Source organism: Palaemon carinicauda, chromosome 22 (assembly GCF_036898095.1).
Source record: "Palaemon carinicauda isolate YSFRI2023 chromosome 22, ASM3689809v2, whole genome shotgun sequence".
NCBI classification, from domain to species: domain Eukaryota; kingdom Metazoa; phylum Arthropoda; class Malacostraca; order Decapoda; family Palaemonidae; genus Palaemon; species Palaemon carinicauda.
The window spans coordinates 95,294,474-95,312,447 of NC_090746.1; the positions used below are offsets into that span (position 1 = coordinate 95,294,474).

Here is a 17,974-nt window from a genome sequence, read left to right on the forward strand (position 1 = left end):
TAGATCAATTTTAAATATGAAGACGAAGTTCATAGCCTTAGCGAAAACACTAAATAAGTCACCCTTAGATATAATGCCCAATAAAGAAAATGGATTTATTACCCTTTAAAGAAAATATAACTAGCCTTATAAAGGGGATACTAATATAAAATAGTTTATTATAAGAGGTATTCAGATATTTAATCATTATAGATAATTTAGCTGTAAAGGATTTTAATATATTTACGTAATAAGTATTATTACTATAATGCAACTGGACCGATGATAGATCAATTTTAAATATGAAGACGAAGTTCATAGCCTTAGCGAAAACACTAAATAAGTCACCCTTAGATATAATGCCCAATAAAGAAAATGGATTTATTACCCTTTAAAGAAAATATAACTAGCCTTATAAAGGGGATACTAATATAAAATAGTTTATTATAAGAGGTATTCAGATATTTAATCATTATAGATAATTTAGCTGTAAAGGATTTTAATATATTTACGTAATAAGTATTATTACTATAATGCAACTGGACCGATGATAGATCAATTTTAAATATGAAGACGAAGTTCATAGCCTTAGCGAAAACACTAAATAAGTCACCCTTAGATATAATGCCCAATAAAGAAAATGGATTTATTACCCTTTAAAGAAAATATAACTAGCCTTATAAAGGGGATACTAATATAAAATAGTTTATTATAAGAGGTATTCAGATATTTAATCATTATAGATAATTTAGCTGTAAAGGATTTTAATATATTTACGTAATAAGTATTATTACTATAATGCAACTGGACCGATGATAGATCAATTTTAAATATGAAGACGAAGTTCATAGCCTTAGCGAAAACACTAAATAAGTCACCCTTAGATATAATGCCCAATAAAGAAAATGGATTTATTACCCTTTAAAGAAAATATAACTAGCCTTATAAAGGGGATACTAATATAAAATAGTTTAATATAAGAGGTATTCAGATATTCAATCGTTTTGAGTTACACAGAATTTTTAGAGATAAAAGCAAACTTCACTTGTATAGCTGTGATGGGGGTGTATGTATGTAGCGGTCACCTGCATGTATGATTAAGTCTAACTTAGAATAAGGCAGCGTATGGGGGGGGGGGGGGGTTGCTGCTCCCCTCAATAGGTAAGGAAATGGCTTGTAGGTTAGGTTAGGGGGAAAGTTGAGGTTAGTTGTTCATTTTTAATCCACAAGGGAGGAACTGGCCGCTGACATACAAAGGCCCCCTGTGATGTATTATTTTTCACTTAATATAAAGTATTATAATTAGATTTAAAATTTGTATCAACATTCAACTAATCCCTGATTTCTTCGATTCTGTCCCACAAAAGGTCCCTTTCAATGGAGTAATAACTTATTGTTCATCTTTAGTAACAAAACAAAAACCTAAGTTGCAGCTTTTAAAGATTTTTCTTTCGCCCGTTTATCATAATAAAAATTATATTGACCTTATGATTTCCTACGTTCGTCATGAGTTAAATACACAATCATCATCATCATTCCTATCTTTGTACCACAGAAAGGACTAGGGACCTCTTATTGTTCTACCAAAGGAAAACTCAAATGGAGAAAACCCCACACAGTACTTGCTTGAGGAGCTTCCTTGTAGATGAAGAGAACTGCAGGCAGGTATCTATCCCAACCTACTGGTCATTCAGCACACATTTTCCTGATCACAGACTTCAACGTTCCATTGAATTTTTCCACCAGACCATTTGCTATGGCATGGTAAGGGGAAGTGGAAATATATTTAATGCACAAAACACCAAGCACGTCATCCATCATCTGAGAAGTAAACTGGCTCCCACGATCGGTTACCATTTATTCTGGGATACCAACTCAGGAAAAGAAACTTGATAAAGCTTCTGCTAAATGGTCAGTCTCTATACAAGGCAATGCCACAGCTTCTGGGTATCAAGTAGCATAATCTACCATTGTCAATATATATTTGTTTCCACCTGTACTTCTGGGTATGAGAGGACCAACCAGATTAGCAGAAAACCCCTTTAAAGGAGTTTCTGAGTGGGACTTCCCCTAATGATGATTTACCAACGTTTTCTATTGGCTAAGTTTTCTGACATATCACAGGATTGACAAAATCTCTTCACAACTGCATCAATCCCTGGCCGATAAAACTCTTGCCTTATTCTATGCAATGTCTTTTCATTACCCAGATGTCCCCCAAGTGAGCCTTCATGGGCAATGGTCATTACACTGTCTCTAGTTTGGAAGGCAAAAGCAGTTGCTTATGCTCTGTGCCATTGTCCACATAGCTTCTGAATAATAAACCTCGTTGATTTTTCTGACAATTTCAAAAAATAGTCAAATCACATACCAATGGAAGGGAAATTTTTTCTGATGCTTTATAACAAATGATGTCAAGTCCTGTCTTATTTACAAAGATAACTTGAGCAATCTAGGAGAAAAAAAAAAAAATAAAATAAATGCTTGGAACATCGGTGGTGCTCAAAAGGTTATTCATCTACATACTGTATAGGACTCAAAAAATTATTCTTGAATAGGTTCAGCTAATAGATTTGATATCCAGAACACAGTAATTGGTCTTTAGAAAAGAATATAGTATTGGGATTAATATACAGTATATCAGTAACAATATGAATGACAAAGTCACTACTATGAAGATTTCTTATTGCTCATAAGGGATGATTTTCTACCATTAAAAACTCAATGATCTCAGAATTTTTTTTTACTTCATATTAAAATCTTTAAATCAGTATAACAATGAATAACAAAGGTTTTGTCACAAAGAAATATGTGCTAAAATTTCTCGTCAGTTTTTGCATAAAATTATTTGTTTTATCATCATACTAGGTATCTGCATAATTTTGGAACAAACTACTGTACTATATTATAAAATCATATTTTCCTAAATAATTCTAAATATAGTGAGGTATATTTATATATATATTAGCCAAACAGATGTTAAATACAACTTTAATTTTCAAAAATAACACTAACTTTTCATATAAAAATAAAATTACAAAATGTAAGAGAAATACTAAGAGAAAAACTCCAGGACTTGCACAATAAAACTACCACACAAAGTCCATGTTACAATTATATCTTTTTGCACCTTACATAAAAATGAGCAGTCTATTGACAGTTTATACCACAAAACCATAGAAACAGAGCAGCTAAACAGCTTTATTCTATAATTTAACATGAGAGTTTTATTTCATGTCATCCGAGACCTGTTCCATGTAGCTATCAATCCAGTTCTTTATGTTGCGTTTTTCTTCCAGTCTAGCATCAATCACAGACTGAGGATCATCTGGGTGAGAATTCCTGAGATCCAGATGGTGAGCACCTTCTGGGATGATAACTGAAACTACAGTCTCTGAAACATTCCACATGACACCACCAGAGGACCAAGGGTCAAGTAAGCCATTGCTGAAAAATACGAAAAACAAAGTTAAACTTAGAGTTTGAGAGAAGCAAATAAAGAACATTGCATTATCAAAAAGCTGCTGGCCATATAACTCTAATAAAAACTTTTAGTCTCTTCAAACCTTGCCTGAGCATTTTCCCATTCCTTATACAGCACCATACCACTCATGCTCTTTCAAATACTATTCAGTCCTCGTATCAAGGTTAAAAGTATTTTTCATCAATTTCCAATCACCGTAAGTACAAGTGTCTTACAGTTTGTAACCAAAGCTCTGATCAATCAACTTTAATTCAAATTTAATAGTAACCCTCAACTTTTGTTAAGTCCCCTGTAAAGAGGGTAATGTCTACAGTGGGACTCAGAAACCTTAATTTACTTTTTATTGTAATATACATCTTCTGCAACATCAAAATTCAATGCAATTGCTTCTTCTCTTTTGATGGATCGCAAGTGGCATCCAAATTATTAGTAATGCTTATGCTTTCAGTATTGCTTCATATAATATTTGAGATTGGCTGTGTATCATGAACTAGTGACCCAATATGCATTAATGCATGTATTGTAGATCTGCTATAGGAACAATTAATTTTTCTAAATATCTGCTACACATTCTGCACTGAGGTTGTTTATAATATACTATATGCATATTTTTGCCACAGAATTATCCTGTGTTTTATTTCTTCTTTTCTAAATCTAGAATAAATCTTATTAAAATATAGTTCCAACACACTACTTCCAATGGTTATATCAATTAGTTTGGCAATTTTATTAACATTAGGGGACCTGTACTCTAATTTTTAGATCTTTTATTTAAGGTTTCATTTTTCCTTTCAAGGGCAGAGATTTGTCAGCTGCTTGTGTGATGAACTTTACAAAGATATCACGATCTTGTGAATAATTAAAGTGAGGCACTTGACCTGTATAAAACTTTATACAGCATTCTCCCAGGCACCTTTACAGTATTTGCATTATACTGTTGAACAAGAGGAGTTGGTGTATGTCCTAATTTAGTTTTTAAAACCATTATTTTTATAAAATAAATTCTTATTTCGGTGAATCTCTCCTGATGTTCATACTACTTCCTCTCTTGAAGCTCAGTTTATTTGACATTTGCCAACTGAAATTTGAAATTTAAAAAATCTTTCTAATTTTATTTCCATTTAATAAACGTATCGTTTACTAAAGGAAGGAACATTATAGCAGTAAGAAGCAATTGACACATCAGTCTCTCTTTATCTCTTCAGTTTCAAAGTCAAAATTTTCCTTATCTTGATACCACAAGGTACTGGGGAGGAGGGTGGGTACGTATATGAACATCAGGTGAGTGTATAAGGAAATTTTTATAAAAATGATTAAAATTCAGTTTATTTCTATGAACCTCTCCTGGTGTTCATATTGTTGACTCCCACACCGTTGAAGGTTAGACGCCAGTGAAAGAAAGAGATAGGATGAATTTAATCAAAAGAAAGATAGCATGTTTAAGAGCTACTAATCTGGTCTAGAATATTTCTAATAAATCATCTCAAATTACGGAACTCCAATTGTTTACTGAAGCTCATAAAAATAATGGACTACATATGTCTCTAAATAATAGTTCTTGATCCAAAGCGATTTTCAAATTAAAACCACGTATCTAATAGATAAAATGAGAAGGACTTTCAGGATGGTTGGGTCTGGCATCCATTTAGTGTACGAGTAGTTCTCAAAATGTTAAGAGGGCAAGTGATAGTAGTCCTATAATTTTGAGTATGTCAACCAAGCTGAATGCATAGCAAAATTAATGTTAGATAATACTTATAGAAATTCAGTCATTACAACAATCATTATTTACTGAGTGCACTAGAGGTTAACGCTGGTAATAAGTAAAAAAAAAGTTCTTTTGCTCATGCTGAAAATACTCATAGTTAGATTAAATCTAGGAAGATAATCACTTGATAACTTCAATATTAGTAACCAACATTGGTATTCCCTCAATTATTAAAATTACTTTATAAGTATACTGTAATTTATCAAATATTGGCAGGAGAAATTACTTTAAAAAGTGTAAAGCATTATAAACTTCATTCATGTAAACTCATCATAATTCTTTCACTCTAGGGCAATGCTGCATGTCAAATAGAAAATCAAATTACATTTTATTACCTACCTGAACACTATATTACTTGACGCCTCAATTTCCTTTCCACCATATATGAGTTGAGCCATTCGCGGACGAGGGGTAACGCCCCACTTGTTTTTGCACTGCTCTGCAAATGCTTCAAAGTCCCAAGTACTTGGTTCAAAGAAATCATTGATTCCATCATAAGTGAATGGCATCACCATCTCTGTGCAGGCCTTTAAACAAAGTTGATTTAAAAAGATGAATCCTTCTTCATAATTTAGATCATATTCTTATCATATCCAAATAGTTTGGAGTTTTACATAACTATGAAAAAAGCAGTTATTGTATCTTGGTTACACAAAAGCATTATGTACTAATTTAAGGTATCTATGAAAATTTTCAAACAACATTTTCAAGTTATCTATTTCTTTTATTTTCTAGATATACAAACCAAAGTCTTTTATGTAAGAATGCATTCTAGCACGAGCTGGATACAGTCATTTAAGCTCAGCAACGAAACTCTTATTGATTACTAGGCAGGTTGATCAGCCTGATGTCATCTAGCCATTTATTTTTTCATTTCTATCAGGACTAAAGAAGGGATGCGGGATTGAGGTTAAAATATGATAAAGACACTGGTTTTTATATCTGAGAAAACTTATACATTATTTTAGAAATTTGCAATTTGCTCTTATGAGATTACAAATCAATGAATTTTATTTAGGGGATTCACTCCTTAAAAGTTGGATGTGTAGCAGTCCATTTAACTAATGGGCATAAGCTCATCTCCATGCAGAATTGCAACCTTACTTGGTCATTGATAAATACAAGGGAAGGATGACTCCAACAACCTTCTATGCAGACTAATATAAAGATATCAAAGATAATAGGGTCTGAGCAAGTATCAGTTTGAATGAAAACTTGTATCAAGGAAATACAGTATCCAGAAATGATATACCTTCCATGAAAGAGAGAAAGCATCAACAGCATGATTTTCTTTCCAATGGCCAATACATGCAATAAAATATACTAGTAATACCATCTGATTAACTACTTTCCTTTTTTTAAAGAAAGTGGCATTTTAATTTTCATATCTCATCTAGTTTACCAAACACTCTCCATTCCAAGCTTATCCTTCTTTTAATTACTGTCTCTTGTCCGGGGAAACACTTACTATCTGTCCCAAGTACATATATTCATTAACAATCGTCTAATGTTCACTGTACCTTACAGAGTTGAGATCCATTCAGTTTCAATTTAATTTTTAACTTTAAAGCCTTCTGCTGCTAAACTCTTGCATTCCCACATTCCTAGTCAATCTTCATAAGGTTTTTAAGGCGATAGGCATTAAATATGCAAAGGTCGATGGCTGCAAATTACTTATGGAGAGTTAGTGCTGTTGCAGGAGTTCGCACTACGTAACACAGCTAAAACTTACACCTGCTTTACTATGATCCAAGGTCTAGGTTATCAAAATTGTGCCTCATTTAAAAATTACTTAAAAGATATTAATGGTATTTACATGCATTGATCTTTTATTCTTTAAAATCCTTCTCTATGCTAGTTTTGAATTTACTTACCTTGCATCATCTAATCAAGTACTGTAATTCAAAGGTGCAGTATATAACTTAAAATATTACCCCAAAAATACGAACCTGAAAATCCCATCCTTGATCATCCAATCTCTCATCTGCCTGTTGGTTGTAATTCAAACATTCAGTTTCACCAGTAAAATTGAAGTACACTTGAAGTCCATCAAACAGTTCTTCTAAAAGAGGCTTGGGATCTTTTTTGGAGTCAGTTAGATGAGTGCACACAACCTGGCCAAAGCAGATAAAAAAAAATTATATGGATAATGAAAGTGAAAAAAAAAAAAGAATTAGTACCTAAAGATTTGCTGAAATTTATTTTACTGTGCAGAAGAATGTTTTTATTACAATGAAATAACTCAACCCAAAATTTGTTACACAATTTTACTTTCTATGCATAGAGCCTGTTGCATTTACTAAATACTTAAAAAATACTTTGAAGGACAATGTCTGGTCCTAGTTTGAACAAGTGACAGAAATTAGGAGATGGGTGAAACTTTTCCCAGTCTGGGACAATCTCCCATCTCACTGAAAGATTCTATTCTTTGACTAAATGAAGATCACAAATGCGTAACTATTAAGGAAATAGGAAAGGAGATACCCTGGGTAAAAGAAGAGTTAAAGGCCTTTATTTAAGACCCTTTATTCTTGTATTTATTAGATAATTTGGTAATGGGATTGGTTCTTTGACTCTTATTTTGTGAGTGTTTTGACAGTGATGATCAAACAGTAAGCGAACAATACACATTGTGAAATGTTAAATGCTCCCAAATGAACATCATAAAACAACCGTGGAAGTCTTGTGGAGAGTAGAGCTCCCCTGCTATACAGGATCAGATAAGCAGCCCTTAAAGTAAAGTAAAGGGGATTGTTTCTTGGACAAAGGAGGATTAAAGTACAGAGGAATCTGATAACCTCCTTTGACAGCAGCTAAAACCTAAGGATCGAGACGAAGGCTCTCCCAAATATGATGAAAGTGGAAAAGCCTTCCCCCTACTGGGATTTGCAAAGAACGAGTATCATAGCATTCTTCGACAAGATCTTTGAGTCTGGCTGGAAACTCTTCCACAACATCTACTAGATCGGAATCTTGACGTTCTACCACTGACTAAAATGAATAGAAAAATTAATGGATAACAGAAATGAAAATATAAATGGGAAGGAAATAGAAAAGAGGAAGAATGGGAAAACCCTAGCTTTTGACCCATCATTCCCCTTACTTAAAATATTACTTTACCGCAGCCTACTCTATTGAGAGGTGATGCAATAGTGTGGTGTTTAAAAATGTTCCCTGTTAATTCCAGTTTAGTAGGTGAGGTTGAGTAAATTTTAAGCTTATATTTTTTTTTTTGAAATGGCATCAATAGGGAAACAGTTGATCATTAATTCCCTGCAAAAACTTATAGTTAAAATCTTCTAAACTACTACAGTGAAGTCTCTCAAATCCCTTTCAAATCTGATAACTTTGAATTCACTTTGAATTAATTACTTAAGGAATTTAAAACTGAAGGTAGGGGGAATAGGGGCAAATGGGGACAAGGGTGGTGGGAAACTCTGAACTAAAAGCATGCTCTTTTCTTCTTATGCTATTATTATGATTTTACTAGTATATGCAACCCGTCATTGCTAAATATTTAGATAATGTGGCCACCAGATAAATAGTGTTCATTATTGGGGACACTAGCGCAGTACGGGCAACACGAGATCCAAGAAGCAAGACTAGTTACGCTCCAAGAATTCATCATCTTAATAGAAAGAGATAAAACTACACTTCACTCCTAAGGGAAGGCCGGAGGATGCTGCTTACAGTCACCACCTCATTAAAGGTACACAATACATCAGGACTGGAAGATTTGTTTCTACAGTAGAACAAAATCCACTTCACCACTTATTACGGGGTGCCAACGCAAGAGCCCATGTCTTGCGTAAGGCAAGGCAATCTACACACATTCACCACATGCTTACTTTTTGGTGCACATCCACTGTTACAAGCTCCCAAAAATGAAAGCAAAGCACAAACACTTACCACAAACAAATGTAAGAAAAGAATCAACAGTTGAAAGAGACCAGCACAACAGTGCATCCGTACTGATAACTAATCTTTGACAAGTAGGTGGGCGAGGCTTACTCTCGCACAGCCTGCATTAGCCAAATACCTTATTAATGATTCAATAGCCTCTCTAGCTCTGCTGAAGATGTACAGTATCCCAAATAATTTGTTTATTTTAAATATCTTTTTACAAAAGTAGTTTTCTTAAATATAGTTATTCATTTTAGTTGGTAACAACCTAATTACTAATAATACTTAAATATTACTTATTCAGTGCTATAATTTACTATCAATACCCCTATAATAAATATTTGTAAAACACAACACAATATTACATGAAGAACAGTATAGCTTACATAAAAAAACAATAATCACCTTGATTGGATAAGCAGGCAAAGGAGCTAGGAAATCTGCTGGATAAGGATAATCCACCATGGCAAGATTGGTCCATACATTCATCAAATAGTATTTCAAATCTGTTACATTCCCTTCAGAAACAAGAGGGTTACAGAGATTCCAGGTATCACTCAGCCACGTCTTGCCAGCATCTATAAAACACCATGAACATGAATTAATAAACTTTTTTAGGCTGATAAAATTTTCAGAAAAATTAAATGATCTCAATTCAACTTTATAAAAATTTCTGCCAGTTAAGATTTGTCAATGAAATACCAGTACAAATACAATTTGATCATAAAATGTTCTTTTTTGGTAAAATTCAAGAACATGAAAAGGTTGGGCCACTGTTAAAATTGCACTGTTTAGTGTAAAGTTAGCAGTTCCTCATTTGATTATTATTATTATTATTATCATTATTATTAATTGCTAAGCTACTACCCTAGTTGAAGAAGCAAGATGCTTTAAGCCCAAGAGCCCCAACAGGGATAATAGCCCAGTGAGGAAAGGAAACACAGAAAAATAAAATATTTTAAGAACAGTTACATTAAAATAAATATTTCCTATATAAACTATAAAAACTTTAACAAAACAAGAAGAAGAGAAATTAGATAGAATAGTGTGCCCAAGTGTACCCTCAAGTAAGAGAACTCTAACCCCAGACAGTTGAAGACCATGGTACAGAGGCTATGGCACTACCCAAGACTAGAGAACAATGGTTTGATTTTGGAGTGCCTTCTCCTAGAAGAGCTGCTTACCATAGCTAAAGAGTTTCTTCTACTCTTACCAAGAAAAAAGTGGCCACTGAACAATTACAGGGCAGTAGTTAACCCCTTAGGTGAAGAAGAATTAAACTGGATAGCTCTGTTACTAACTGGCTACCCTGTTGGCTGATGTGTTTCACAGTAAGCAGAGTAATGATAAACTCAGCCTTATTCTTGAAGGTGAACGGACTTGTTTTTGTTTTCAGTTCAGCAAAATTAAGAGAATTTTACTGACCTTCCAGCCTTTGGTGGTGTGAACCCAGATTGAATTCTTCATTCAGTTTTTGTAAAGACACCTGACTTTTCGTTTCTGAAGCTACCTGTCAATTTCTACTAGTTATCTCGATCTTTTTGTACTCTAGAGAATTAGCTAAGATGACATAAAGAGGGTTAGCTCCTTCAAATATCTTGGTTCTGTTATGAACAAAAATGGAAACCTTGATGCAGAAGTCAGTCATAGAATTCAGTGAGGATGGATGAATTGGAGAAAGTCATCAGGGATATTTTGTGACAGGAGGATCAGTGCAAAGGTTAAAGGAAAGTTTTATGAAAAGTGTTGTTACACCAGCCATGCTCCATGGGGCAGAGACTTGGCTAATAAAGAAAGAACAAGAAAAATGGAAGTGGCTGGGATGAGAATGCTGTGGTGACACACAAAATGGATAAAATCCTGAATGAATTGATCAGGTAGACAGTCAAAGTACTAGAGGTTTCAAAGAAAGCTCAGAAAAGAAGACTGAAACGATTTGGTCAGGTCATGACGAGAGAAGATGAATGCATATCTAAAAGGGTTATGAACATGGAGGCGGAGGGCAAAGGAAGGAGGGGAAAGCCAAAGTTCAGGTGGAAAGGTAAATGGCATTTCCTTTGTTTTATTCGTAATTACAGCAAACCTTTAGCTCCCAAGATATCTTGTTTTTTGCATGTTTACAAAAAAATTATCTTTGAAGATGCTGGAGAATTTATAAGTTTGCTCTTTTGGGTAAATATGTTTGTGATAGCTCTAGCCAGCCAGCTGATTATCACCCAATTTAGATAACTCTCAGATCAACTAATGTTTTAAGCATTTTTTGGCATGTTGAAGGTTATCCTACATTCCCTAGCTTGCAATTTGACTTTCTCAAAGGCCTTGAAGCATGTGATGCCCTTCATTACAAAGCTGTACAGAAATCCTTTGATTATGGTCTTGAGTTTTGTATGACTGACATTGATTTTAGAACTGCCGTTGACCATGTTAATCATGAGACCACCTTTTTCAAACTTAAAGAGAGAGGAGTAGGTGGGCCTTTTCTTAAAAAAATTATTGAATTCATAAGAAATAGACTGCAAAGACTTGTTGATGAGCATCTTAGCAGCTATAGGACATAACGTAATATCAAAGATTTTAAAAGTAATTTGTATTTTTGCTAACTATACAACCTTCAGTCCTTTATTAAGTGTATGCTTTGAGCAAAGCTGGATATGGGTCTTAAAACTTTTAACAAGTGGCGGCAGTTACTGCTGGGCGGCAGGAAGCCTTGCTCACTCGACAGGCTTCTGAGACCTCACTTTGCCTTAAGCCTAGGACTTGAGGGGTGGTTGAGGCAGGAAGTATAACTCAAGTGACTGAGGTTTCTATAATTAGCGGAAATACAAATTACTTGAAAAATTTGTGATTGTTCCAACACAAATACAAACTCTTGTCGTTTAATATGAGACTTATCGATAGGAGGAAGGAAGTCCATAGAACAAAACGGCTGATTTATTATCCCCCAAAAATGCCCTAGCACTGTCAACCTCCTAAAAACCTGGTCATGAGGATTCAGCAAGCTCCCTACCAGGCACTGGTAGATGATCACGGAAAACCTAAATGTATGGTTAATATGAAAATAAATGGGTTGCCCATATTTGGCCATCCTCTCACTCGTCAGGGAGAATGGGGAAAATCTTTGAAACAAAACTTATTTGTAGGAAAAGTTGTTTGATCATGTGGCTACCCTACACATAGCTTGCAATCCAGCAAATAAAAGAGCAACTGTTCCACCCCAAAAGTAAAGGAAGAAAGAAGGGTTAGAAGGGCTAGTTCATTCACCTCTCATTCTAGATTTACATCATGACTGCAATCTTAGATGAGATATTTTTTGTCCCATGAAGATGATAGGATTGCTACACACAGGAATCCACGGATCTTTGAGTATACTCCCATAGGTAACGGGCAGACAGTTCAGTTGTTACCCAATCTCTTGTTCTGATGAAATGGCCCCCTGACAGGTTCTTCTTATGACCTGGGATAGATCCAATCTGGATAACTTCCGGGATGTTCCCTATGTCTCCTTATCTGTCGAGTGATGGTGAAAACTTGATGTACAGAGCCTTTCCTCCCCATATTGATTTAGGGATCACAAATGATCCTACAGGGAGTTGGTGTTGACTGAGTGTATTTGTTTGCGCAATTCTCCTGCCCAAATGAAATGTAGCAAACAGCCCTACCTTGATGACTTCCAAAGAGCAATACTGTTGGATAAGGATCTATGAAACAAGGCCATTAGTTTACAAAAGTCACGGATGGAAGCATATCTTTCTTCAGAGAGCCTCTTCCAAGAAGTGATCAAATACCCCCATGCCCCACCTTCCTTGGATTTGTCTGTGAATGGAAAGATCTCTGGAGGTGGGTTTAAGTGTCTCTTCCCTGGAAAGGAAATTGTCAGTTAGCTAAAATTCCACTGAAACCAGGAGGTAGGGAAATCACTAGCTGCCTACTGTTGGTGCGTTCCAAAATACTGAAGCAATCACTACATAGGCTCCAATGAAGATATTGTTACTGTCCAGCAGGAAGTTCTTGGTCATGTAGGAGCAACTGCATTAATTCCCTTTGTTTGCTGAAACAAATGTTCATTGTGTTATCAGCATACTTTGGTCCTTTATTTCTGCCAGGTGTGACTGGGTTACAAATAGAACACTATTTTTGTATTGTGGCAAAAGGAGGTCAACTTCTTTGGTCTTTGAGCATTACCTCCCCTAGGGAAACAGGACAAGCATATTGCCTAGAAGGCACCATAAAGGTGAGCACAAAACTTCAGGGCAAAAGGCAGTCTGAAGCTATGGTTTGGATTGAAAACCAAAGCCTAGAGGATGATGATATTCCGATGGAACTAAGGATCGATATCCAGATGTACAAATCCTTCAGTGTCAATGATCAGGAAAAGTCCTCTTCCTGAGGCCAGACTGTTTGGTATTTACATTTATCTTTGAATGATTAAAACCAGGCTCATGTCGACTTTTTCACTGGAAGAATTGACTGCAAAGGCCTGGGGCCTGGTCTGAAAGGACTTTGATTAACACTCTCTCCCTTGTGTCCCTTCGAGATGAAAAAAGCTCATTGGTAAGGTAGCTTCAGAGTCAGAAAGGTGCTTGCCTTCTGCCTGTTTAGAATTCTTGAGTTTAAGGATGAAGCAACATATATGTCTGCCATCTAACCAAAGGTCAAATAAGCCGCTGCCAGACTGATCCTGAAAGCAGTTTCCATGGTAGGGGAGTCTGACCCTCACAAATATGTCCCATGTCCATGAGTCTTACACTGGGTCCCTGTTTTCAGTGCTGCAATCACTGAATCGACGGACCATGGTGATGGAGTCACCGAAGCATCCTGAGGTAAGGGAACGACAATGGGTTGGTCTTGTATGAGATCTAGTGCTGGTGGTGGGGGCATGAGTTATAGTACCAAATCCATTCCCAAACCATTTCACCCTCAAAGGACGTACCGGTACGTTCTTGCAAAACACTGTTAATTACATATTTTCACATATTTTTGATAATTTTATGAGAAACTTCAGGCATTTTCCAAAAGAATGAGACCAACCTGACCTCTCTAGGACAAAAATTAAGCCTGTTAGAGCAATTTAAAGAAAATATATAGCAAAATGTGCTCGAAATTTAACCTTATGGTGGGGGTAAAAGGGTTAAGTTAATTTCAGGTAGTTCTTTCCCTCTTGGTAAAGAACGTTGAACGGCACATACTACACTACTTCTTGCTCTCCAGTGGAGAGATTAAAGTAAAACATTTGGTAATTGGAAAGAAGGGCAATGCCTTTTATTCCAACCAGTAGTGCATGTACTTGTTCTCTAAGAACTGAGCACAGAAAACTAGCATGTGAGCTTCTGTACTGTATACCAATACTGTATGTCTATTTGGGGATGGATACATTCCCATAACATATAAAGTACTATGCTCCTTCCACGTAATTAGATTCCGTTCCTTGAAAGGAATAATCTCCGTCCCTCACAGGAAGAGAAACTAAAGTAATCACTCTTATGTGACTACTATCAATTGGTCTTCCTGGACTTGTTCAGTGACATCTCAATAATTTTTAGAAGAAACCTTCTGGGATACTGGCCAGTCAGTCCACGAATAGCATTGGGCAATTAAATACTTGTCTATGGTTGGAGAGGATCTCTGCCGACAACTGCGTTAGCATGATGTGGCATCTCAGTGATAGTATGAGAGCCAAGATCAGATATGAGAAGGCCTGTATTCCAAACCTTAACCTGCGACCAAGTTGGAATGTTTTGGCATCTTGGAAAACTCAATCATGGATTGGGATGAATGTGGGAAAATCTACTTTAATAAGCAGTATCATCTCTAGGCTAATCTTAAGCGATGGCATCTCGGGGATATCCCAAGGCAGGAGAAAGATGAGAGTGGGGTTGGGTTGGGTTTTGGTACAGTACTGCTACTCCCACGAAATCATGCAAACGAATCGGTTTAAGTCTCGAACGACTGCTAGACTGGTTGTCCTGTGCTTTGATGACAACTTCCTCCTCCTCTTTGGGGTTATTGAGGCGCTGGGAAGGAGCAGGTAACAGAAATGGGTTAACTAATTACCTCGTGACGTGAAGGTAACAATTTCGAAAAGAATGAGCGTAACTTACGATTGTGTGAACCTGATTGTGAGGTTCTCTATCATCTAGTTCCTGATCGCAGCTGCCAATTGCATGATTACCACTCATGGCTGTGTATTGCAAGATTCCGATAACAGCTACCGACTGCAAGATTCCTCATCACGGTTACTGATCATATGGTTCTCAATCGTGGCTACCTATTGTATGGTTCACTATCACAGCCGATCCCATGGGATATGATGATTGTAGAGCATAAGTGAAAAGAAACTTGTCTTACTTGTGGAGAACACTATTGGAACATTTCCATGAAGACAGAATATGCAGGAAAGAGCACAAGGAAACTTCTACAATCCTGAAAGGAAGATCTCATGGTCTGTACAAGCGATGGTAATGAACACAGATTCTTCTTCCGCTGGTATCGTTTACTGATAGGGCTGGAATGAATCAGATGCCAGCAGAATTTCTGTATCCCATAAGTCACTGGAGAACTCAGGCGAAGTGTTTTATCATAAATTTTCTAACAAGCCGGGTGAAAAACTGTACCTCGTACTGAAATGTATTCGCAGAATAGGATGCATTTTGATATGTAATTTCTTGCTGAGAATGTACTAGGTATTCAATATACTAAGGTCATTCTCCTGAGTACAGTCAGTCGTCCGTCTTCACAGGTTCTGACATCATGGTTTCCATTTTTTGTGGTACAGAGATTCATAGGAAATTTAAATAAAGTTTAAATTTCTTGCAGTTAGGACTGCTGCACATAGTCCAACATTTTCAAACCATACACACTTCTTTGCACCCGGCCTTTACACTATTTCCCTCCCTTCAATAAAACTAATGATAAACAAAGAAATATACATGATAACTTTATAGTTAACACATGTAAACTATTCAGTGATAACCCTTTGCATAGAACGTCTAGTAATAAAAATGATTAAAAGAGGTTCATATATACAGCATGTTCAAGTAATATGATATTTTCAATTTAAAATGTTATTTTCATTAGTAAAATAAATTTTTGAATATACTTACCCGATAATCATGTAGCTGTCAACTCTGTTGCCGACAGAAATCTACGGTCGGGATACGCCAGCGATCGCTATACAGGTGGGGGTGAACACCACAGCGCCATCTGTGGTCAGGTACTCCAGTACTTCTTGTCAACACCACCTCAATTTTTTCCTCGGTCCACTGGTTCTCTATGGGGAGGAAGGGTGGGTCAATTAAATCATGATTATCGGGTAAGTATATTCAAAAATTTATTTTACTAATGAAAATAACATTTTTCAATATTAATCTTACCCGATAATCATGTAGCTGATTCACACCCAGGGTGGTGGGTGGAGACCAGCATATATGTTAACAAAGAAGCTAAGTATCCCGTATTTTATTTTATTAGTTATTCAAAAATAACATAAAATAAATAAGTACCTGGTAAGGAAGACGACTTGAACCATTACTCTGCCTTTATTAAGTACGTCTTCCTTACTGAGCGTAGCGGTCCTCTTAGGATGCTGAACGACTCTTAGGTGCTGAAGTATAAAGGGCTGCAACCCATACTAAAGGACCTCATCACAACCTTTAACCTCGGCGCTTCTCAAGAAAGAATTGACCACCCGCCAAATCAACAAGGATGTGGAAGGCTTCTTAGCCGACCGTACAACCCATAAAAAGTATTCAAGAGAAAGGTTAAAAAGGTTATGGGATTATGGGAATGTAGTGGCTGAGCCCCCGCCTACTACTGCATTCGTTGCTACGAATGGTCCCAGGGTGTAGCAGTTCTCGTAAAGAGACTGAACATCTTTGAGATAGAATGATGCGAACACTGACTTGCTTCTCCAATAGGTTGCATCCATAACACTCTGCAGAGAACGGTTCTGTTTGAGGGCCACTGAAGTAGCCACAGCTCTCACTTCATGTGTCCTTACCTTCAGCAAAGCAAGGTCTTCTTCCTTCAGATGAGAATGTGCTTCCCTAATCAGGAGCCTGAATAGGTAAGAAACTGAGTTCTTAGACCTTGGAAGAGAAGGCTTCTTGATAGCACACCAAAAGGCTTCTGATTGTCCTCGTAAAGGTTATGACCTTTTTAGATAGTACCTAAGAGCTCTAACTGGGCAAAGTACTCTCTCCAGTTCGTCCCCCACCAAGTTGGACAGGCTTGGGATCTCGAACGACTTAGGCCAAGGACGTGAAGGAAGCTCGTTTTAGCAAAAAACCGAGCTGCAAGGAACATGTAGCCGTTTCAGATGTGAAAACTATGTTCCTGCTGAAGGCGTGGATCTCACTTACTCTTTTAGCTGTTGTCAAGCACACGAGGAAAAGAGTTTTCAATGTGAGGTCCTTAAAAGAGGCTGATTGGAGAGGTTCAAATCTTGATGACATAAGGAACCTTAGGACCACGTCTAGATTCCAGCCTGGAGTGGACAACCGACGTTCCTTTGAGGTCTTAAAAGACCTAAGGAGGTCCTGTAGATCTTTGTTGGTGGAAAGATCCAAGCCTCTGTGGCGGAAAACCGCTGCCAACATACTTCTGTAACCCTTAATCGTAGGAGCTGAAAGGGATCTTACGTTCCTTAGATGTAACAGGAAGTCAGCAATCTGGGTTACAGTGGTACTGGATGAGGAAACTGCATTGGCCTTGTACCAGCTTCGGAAGACTTCCCCTTTAGACTGATAGACTCTGAGAGTGGATGTCCTCCTTGCTCTGGCAATCGCTCTGGCTGCCTCCTTCGAAAAGCCCCTAGCTCTTGAGAGTCTTTCGAAAGACTGAAG

General features: G+C 36.6%; 1 protein-coding gene across 3 annotated transcripts in view; it reads right to left on the bottom strand.

The window, feature by feature from the left end:
• Positions 1–2,707: 2,707 nt before the first annotated feature.
• Positions 2,708–17,974, bottom strand: part of LOC137616642 (lysosomal Pro-X carboxypeptidase) — a 124,789-nt gene continuing 109,522 nt past the window's right edge. For all 3 annotated transcript variants that reach the window (XM_068346555.1, XM_068346556.1, XM_068346557.1), the window contains exons 7-10: positions 9,540–9,712; positions 7,181–7,345; positions 5,571–5,758; positions 2,708–3,426 (exon numbers count right to left, since the gene is read on the bottom strand). In XM_068346555.1, the coding sequence (XP_068202656.1) occupies positions 3,207–3,426; positions 5,571–5,758; positions 7,181–7,345; positions 9,540–9,712 (746 nt within the window). In that variant the 3' untranslated portion in view covers positions 2,708–3,206. The remainder of the gene's footprint in view (positions 3,427–5,570; positions 5,759–7,180; positions 7,346–9,539; positions 9,713–17,974) is intronic.